The 7,863-nt window shown below is 50.0% G+C and overlaps 1 protein-coding gene across 1 annotated transcript; it reads right to left on the reverse strand.

Annotated features, from left to right (window-relative positions):
• Positions 1 to 3,179: 3,179 nt before the first annotated feature.
• Positions 3,180 to 3,972, reverse strand: LOC119405435 (disheveled-associated activator of morphogenesis 1-A-like). Its single transcript, XM_037672272.1, has 2 exons — positions 3,358 to 3,972; positions 3,180 to 3,185 (listed from the first exon to the last, which is right to left on the reverse strand). Exons 1-2 carry the CDS (start codon positions 3,970 to 3,972, stop codon positions 3,180 to 3,182), a joined length of 621 nt encoding a protein of 206 aa, XP_037528200.1.
• Between the last annotated feature and the right edge of the window lie 3,891 nt (positions 3,973 to 7,863).

Here is a 7,863-nt window from a genome sequence, read left to right on the forward strand (position 1 = left end):
AAGCACAGAGCTTTATGGGGATACAATAGGTACGAGGTGCTTCGAGGGCTGTGGAAGGGTGTGATGGTCCCGGGGCTTACATTTGGGAACTCAGTAGTGTGCATGAAGTCAGAGGTACAATCCGGAATGGATGTAAATCAAAGGACGGTGGGCCGCCTCGCGTTGGGCGCTCACGGGAAGACGACAAATGAGGCTATAAAGGGTGATATGGGATGGACAGGCTTTGAAGTGAGGGAAGCTCAGAGCAAAATGAGATTCGAAGAGAGGCTGAGGAAAATGAAGAACAGTAGATGGGCAGAGAAGGTTTTCAGGTATTTGTATAGAAAAAGCGTTGACACGCAGTGGAGAAAAAGAACTAGGAGGCTCACCAGTAAATATACGGCTAGCAGTGCGGGCGATATGGCAACAAGGAGCATTAAGCGGAAGGTCAGAGAGGCGGAGAGGACTTATTGGATGGCAGCGATGGAAAAGAAGCCGGCTCTGAGTAACTACCGAAAGGGAAAAAACGAAATAAGGAGGGAAAGGTTTTATGATAATTCAAGGGGAAGCGCTTTACTGCTTGAAGCAAGGTCGGGCTGCCTTAGAACGCGTAGTTATAAAGCGAGATTCAGTAACGAAGAAGAACAATGTACATGCTGCGGGGGAACTAAGGAAACGATGGAACATGTACTGATTGAATGTGGCGATATTCACCCAGGTATACGTGTGGGCACGAGTCTACATGAAGCCTTGGGTTTTAGGGACAACAATGGAAAGCTGCACACGTCCGCGATAGAAATAAGTAAGAGACGGTTAGAGTATTGGTGGCAGAAAAGTAGAGATAAAGAACAAAAATAAATAATGGGGAAAAAATAAGGTCATTCTGCCTTAAGAGGCAGAGAGATGAACCGTGAATATATATTGTTTTGGTATAATAACATAGATTTAATCAATGTAGATAAGGTATTAGGCCAACATGAAACAAGGAAGCTTTTTTTTTTCTTCGAGCCTGGTGGCAGACATGTCACCGCCCCGTTTTAAAGGGGACGCTCATAGCATCCATTAAAATGTTGCTCGAATATGCCGATCATTGCGCCAGAGCGTCTATTTCGTTGTGATGTAAGTGACGTCTGTGCTGTAAAGTAAGTCGCAATGAGTTACCCTTTCGCGCCCGTGTAGTGGACGTGCTTGGAAAGCTCATGGTGCGCGCAAATCTACTCATTCTAGACATAGACCGTCGATACACCTCGTAACGCTTGGCTAAAAGTGAAAAATGTGGCATAGAAGCTCTGCTCGCTTACTGCTTCGCATAAAATCGATTCTCACAATGCGTGGGATCTGCCGAACATTTTATTCTTAGCATCCATCGCGATTTACGCTATGGCGTTAAAAAAATGAAATACGCAAAAGTGGACAGGTAATTTTATGGAGATATCGCCTATAGCTACCATGAAATACGTATTATTCCAAATGCTACGAATCAATTAGGAAAACAATTAAATGGCAGCAAGCAAATGCAGCTAAGACGTGTAGCCTGTTGAGCTCGTAGAGGGCGACAGCAGGCCGGTGGGTGTCGCAGATGTCGATGTGCTGTAAGCGGTTCCCGGAACTCTGTCCGTAGGACTGTCATCGCAGCCGCTAGTGCGACGCCTACCCCTAGATCTCTGCCTTTGGTGGCGAGGTGGCGGGTCGTCGGATTCTGACAAGTCATCATACTCGTCGTAAGAATCGTCATAAGAGTCGTCGTACAAGCCAAACCGGCGCTAACGACGCCGACATTGTAATTTCTGCGACGCAGACTCTTTAACGCTATGGCGTTAAAAAATGAAATACGCAAAAGTAGACAGGTAATTTTATGGAGATATCGTCTAGCTACCATGAAATCCGTATTATTCCAAGTGCTACGAATCAACTCGGAAAACAGATGGCAGCCAGCAAATGCAGCGAAGACGTGTAGCCTGTTGAGCTCCTCCTCGTCCTCCTTGTTGAGTCCTCCTCGTCATCTGGCTCCTCCTCCTCCGCCTGGACGTCCACGTCGCTGACCTCTCGAAGGAAACTCAGGTCCGCTCGTGCGATTATGTCGAATTCCAGAGGCAAGCAAGGAGGCGGCGTGAATCATAGCGACTGTAGGACGGAATAAGTATGCGCAGGAAAAGCTGGTTACTGGTAGTACAGATCTTCTTCAGCCAGCATCATCTCTTCGTGATAGTGCGGCACATCGTCCGTGATCAACTCGATATCCTCTTCGTGATGAATGCAACGTGGTCCCATATCTGGCGGGGGCCCGTAGTCTGCGATTGCATCACGGGGAGGTCCAGCCATGCTCATCCTGTCAGGTGCCCTCGTTTCAGAGCGGGGCCTCTCCCAGATGACTTCGGGGCGGGACACTTGTGGCCCGGGGCAGAGGTTGCTGGTCCCCGTGCACACACCCTGAGCATCAAACCGAGATACCGAGGCGGTCACCACGTGCATATTAGGTTCACTGTACTCAGGCAGCTCGATGACTATCTTTTTCGGCTCTTTAGAACGCTTCCCTTTCTTACCTTTCTTTTCCTTAACATCGACCGCAGCACCGCCGTCTTTTCTCACATCATCAAACTCTTCCCGTTCATATTTTTCTGGTCGGTCGGAGGCTATTTCTGACGTCAGGTCCGCTTTGCTTCCAAGTATTTCGTCTATAACTTTCATCTGCAGCCGGTTTATTTTACGAAGACGGTTCTTCACTTCTTCGGCCATACTTGTGCTTGAGCCAGGTAAGCAGTAGTTCTGCAATACACCCCTGGCTGATTCTAGCTGATTAAGTAGCTTGAGTTTATTATCAATATCGGAGTCTGGTGTTTTGGTATCTTTGTCTGTCCTTTCCTTTCTTACATCCGCCATTGAAGACTTGGATGGAGGCCTGGACGGAAGCCTAGATGGAAAATGGCCGGGCTTTTGGTGAAGCTGCAATGTGCTGTCAGCATTAACAAGGGCTGTGAACTGCTCCGCCGTGAGGGGTTTGTGTGTGCTTTCAGTCACGGGGCCAATAACGTCGTGCATTCCGGTTGTCATCATGCCTGTGGGCGTGTCGAAGCGCTGCTCCATGGCGAACGTGCGACTCGTAGATGCCGCTTGGGAAGCCATCATCATCGCTCGCATTTGCTCTGGAGTCATGGTTAGAGGCATACCAGGGACATGCATGCCAGGCATCATCCGAGGCATCATGCCTGACATGGCATGCATTCCGTACAAGGCTTGAGCATCACTGTGCTTCCGAGCTTCTTCATCTTCCTTCTTTTTCCTCTCTTCATCTTCCTTCTTCTTCTTCTCTTCCTCTTCCTTCCTGTTGTTCTCTTCTTCCTCTTCTTTCTTCTTTTTCTCCTCGTCCTCCTTCTTAGCTTGGTCCTCTTCTTTCCGCTTCTTAGCCAGCGCGGAGTCGCTCTCGCTCTCTTCGAGCAGCACTTCCTTTGGTCCGACAGCCTTGGCCAACGCCAATTCGTTCTCGCAGACCTGCTGAAACTTCTTCAATCCTTCGCTCCTCAGTTTCGGGTTGTTCTCGCCAGCCAGCTGGTCGAAGTACTGGATCTGGAGGTCGATGAACTCCTTAAGCCTGTTTTTCGAGACGGTCCTGTTGGCCAGGTCGACTTCCTCGTCGGTCAGCTTGCGGAACATGTCAAAACTCTGGGCGCGTTCCTCGTCCTTGCCTGTGCCCATCATGCGATCCCACTCGGCCAGCTTCTTTGCCATCAGGTCTACGAACATTTTCTTCTGCGGGCTCTCGGGTGCTGGTGGTGGTGGCGGCGGCGGAGGCGTCGGCGGTGGCGGTGCAGCGGCGCCTGGCGGCGGGGTGGGCGCGCCGCGACCTGGCGACGCCCGTCCAGGCGACGCCCGTCCGGGCGTGCCCCGGCCTGGGCTACCGCGGCCACCCCGGCCAGGTCTGAAGCCTCGCGGCAGTGGGCCTCGGGGAAACGGGCCCCGGCCAGGCGGTGGTCTTGGCGGCGGTCTTGGCGGCATCCTCGATCACGCGCTCATGCTGGACGATGGCTCATCATCTCGGCAACCCCGGCTCCTCGCCAGCGAGGGCGGTCACGCCAAGGGTGATGTCGATGATGCTTCGAGCAAGGAACTCCTCTCAAGGCCGTACCGAAAGAAAAAGAAAACCTTTCAAACGTTGTTGCTCGCCTATAGTTTCTGTCACTCACACCCACGGTGCGGGATCGACCAAGAACTCTTGTATGAAATGTAATAATAGGGTAATTTACGGAATAGAGAAATTACAAATTAAAAACCAAGTTTAGGTGAATGATAGCATGTAGATACTTTTATTACAAGTGAAAAAAAAAAACGAAATAGTGAATGAATAAAAACTTAAACACGCCAGGCCTGCGCGGAACAAAGCAGCACAGTCACAGCGAAAGCTGGAAGAGAGGCCTTTCTGGAGACCGTTGTAAACTCTCTTGGGGCAACCAATACGAGTACATTTGCAGGGTATCTGCTACGTCATAAATCATAATAATTTTTTAGATGTAGGCATAGGTCCGCAAACTCACTCATGATTCGACTCACTCAGGCTCACCCAGACTCATATCGAGCCGCACGTGAGTCTGAGTTTGAGTGAGTCTGTGTGAGTAGTATTCTAATGAGTTTGAGTGAGTCCGGTCGAGAAAAATTTTAATGAGTCTGAGTCCGAGTGAGTCTGCAGTGGTTAAGGAAGACTTTGGTGAGTCTGAGTCTGAGTGAGCCCTAAGTGCAAAATATATTTCTTGAGTGAGTCTGAGTGAGCTCCACAATTTTTGCCGACCTATGGATGTAGAGAAGTACCAACTATATGCCAGTATTCGTCATGCTGCGGAGAAGCGGGGTACCCGCTACACAGCTGTAAGACATTATGTGCACTTTGTTGATGCTGAGGCTGATGATGGCGAAGAATTATGATTGAGCACTTTGTAGTGGGTAGGGAGCTTTAAACGACACCCTCGCTGCGCAATTCGCAGTGTGTGACGCCTACAGTTGTTGTTTTACTCTTCTACCACGCTATAGTATATATGTTAACAAGATTCCTTGCTCGACATGACGGCTTTATAGGGTCTGTTTACCAGAGAGTTGCAAGCACAGGCGTGGCTCTGCCACGCAGAGAGCCCGAGTTCAAATCTCACCCGATTCTGGATATTTCAAAACATATTTCGCTGTAAAAAACATTTTACAGCGCAAGTGTTATGAGACCACAGCAACAGCCGATTTTGGCGCCGTAGGTGTCCGCCGCTGCCGGTGTCCGTAATCACCATCGTGCGAAAAAAGAAAAAAAAATTTCTAGGATCACATGGGATTTGAACTGCGTGGCAGTCGAGTATTCTACCCCCGAGCCATGCCGACGCGTGAAACTCCCTCGCAAAAATACCCTATACAGGCGTCACGTCGGGCAAGGAATGTATGGCAAGGAATGTAATATAGCTTCGTAGAAGAGTAAAAAAAAAAGAGTGATCCTTCCTACATAAGAATCGGTATAACACGAAAGTGAAACGTGTCTTCACAGAAGTAATACTTATTGTAATGGTATATGAGCGCTTGTACAATGTCACCGTTTCACATGGATGCACCCACGCCGACGCCTAGTGGCACATCTTGAGGTATGAAGTATGAGGTATAGTACAGCTGTTGGAAATTGTGAATGCCTCGGTCATTTCGTCGACAAATTGTCTGTCGATATAGGCCTCGAGGCTGGTAGGCCTGGATAGTGCTACGTAGACCAACATCAGTGGATGGCGCTTGTTGTATTCGTAGACTACCTGGGCGTATGTGGCCTACGTATAGTCTACAAAGCGGCTGTAAATCAATCTGGCATCATCGGTCAGCGTGAGGCCATCGCCCAGCCTCGTAAGAAATGAAGAGGACACTGCGTCGTTCTTGCCGACTAAGTGCACTTTACGGTGCGATGATGGGAATATCATACGTAACTTTCGTTAATTTATTCCTCCGCGGTCGAGCAATGCTTCAGTATAGCTTGCTAAATCATAGGAATACAAATGCAATGTTTATTAGACTGCTATAGAAGCGGAGCCAACACTGGAGCCCCCGACGTTAATCTGATATGACGCCTGTATCGTAGGAGTACACATCGTCGGAGTACATCGTCTTTCGTAGCGCTTTCTTGGAAACGTTCGCGAGCGTCGTCCGAAAGGAAAGGGCCGCAGCCTTGCTGGAGACACTGGTCCAACTCCCAAACGAAAGTGTGGCCATCTTCGCAGAGGAAATGACCCGACTATTTTGCCACGCTGACCCTGGCCCTGCCATGCCCGAGGACAAAAAAAGTCCGCTTCCTTATGCGAGGAGTAAAGCAAGATGCTCTTCGCTGGGCTCATGCGGAGCCCACCCTCGACAGTCCACGAATTTGTCTCAGAAGCGACGACGATTGAGAAGACGCTGGAAATGCGCACCCGCCAGTATAATGGCCGATCGATTCAAGACAGCGCCGCTCTTCATGCCCTCGGCTCCGACCTGCGAAACGATCCCAGCGATCGTGCGGGAGCAACTGCGCAAGCTGTTACCCTCACCACATCCTCAAGTGCACTCGATCGCAGACGTCGATCGAGCAGAAATCCAGCAGTCGCTGGGCACCCTTGAACCGCCACAGCCCTAGCCGCAAGCCGTGGGCTACGCTGCGCAGCTGCAGGACACGACGCGAACCAGACAGAGCCCGGACGACGAAACTTCGCGGACCGAAGTAGACCAGACGACGCAACGGGGAAGCAGCAGAACAAACCGACGTAGACGCGTGGTCCGACGCCACGACCTAACCGCAACGCAATAAGACTACGAACTAGCGACCTCGACGTTCTTATCGACGGCCACAACGTCACAGCTCTCGTCGACACCGGAGCCGACTATTCTGTCATCAGTGGACCGTCCGCCACGAAGTTGAAGGAAGTCAAGACCGCCTGGGAAGGCCCCGAAATTCGTAGAGTGCCTCAATGTCCTCCTCGCCCGCCCCTCCGGGCGAGGAGGACATCGAGGCACTCTAGAAATTCGGACCGCTGGAGGACATCTAGTGCCTAGTGACGCCGGCGGGAATCTGCACAGCGAGAGTCACCCTTAAGAACCAGATTTATCCCGCGACATTCGTAGTGCTACAGCTTTGCTCGAGAGACGTCATCCTTGATATGGATTTCCTAAGCTCACATGGCGCAGTCATCGATCTAAGATCCGAGTCGATAACACTGTCCGCAGAAAAAGCGTTACCAACGCACACGCCGCCAGGAAAGCAGTCATTGAATGTGCTGGAAGATGCATGTCACCCTCCCCCCTCACACCAGCGTCATCATTTCCGTCGGCACTCAAAAATCAGCAAACCTGGAAGGCGTCGTTAAAGGAGACCAGCACTTGTTGATCAACCGCGAGATTTGCGTCGCCGAGCTGCGTAGAGGGAAAGTAACAGTGGTGCTCACGAATTTCAGCAACGAGTACAAGCACGTGAACAAAGGCACGACGGTTGCCTACATCGAAGAAATTGTGCGTAATTGTGCGTTACGTAATTCGTAATTTGTAATTATGCATGAGCGTGTATATACATATACGCGCACACAAACACGTACGACTATATATAAAGGGCGGTTGACGACAGCCCCCGACCTCCCGAAAAAATTTCTTGCTACGCCCCTCATTAAAGGAAAAAAAAAATAAAAAAAATCAATGAAGCCGCATGCAGTGCACGTGGCACAGTTTATCACACAGATTCTCGTCACACAATGCGCCTCCCACAAAAATAAAAAAAAAAAAATAACACAAAATGCGTAGAGGTGACAAAAATTCTGTGGGGCAAAGAACACACACCGGTTCAAATTTGTAACATTAACAGTGTGTTCATTTTATCCTAGCATTTTGCCGTGGAAATTGTTCGAGCTGCTGCAT

This window comes from Rhipicephalus sanguineus, chromosome 9 (assembly GCF_013339695.2).
Source record: "Rhipicephalus sanguineus isolate Rsan-2018 chromosome 9, BIME_Rsan_1.4, whole genome shotgun sequence".
NCBI lineage: Eukaryota > Metazoa > Arthropoda > Arachnida > Ixodida > Ixodidae > Rhipicephalus > Rhipicephalus sanguineus.

What these genes read in the sequence shown, in the direction of transcription:
- LOC119405435 (XM_037672272.1), bottom strand. Translation starts at nt 3,972, where the DNA reads ATGCCGCCAAGACCGCCGCCAAGACCACCGCCTGGCCGGGGCCCGTTT.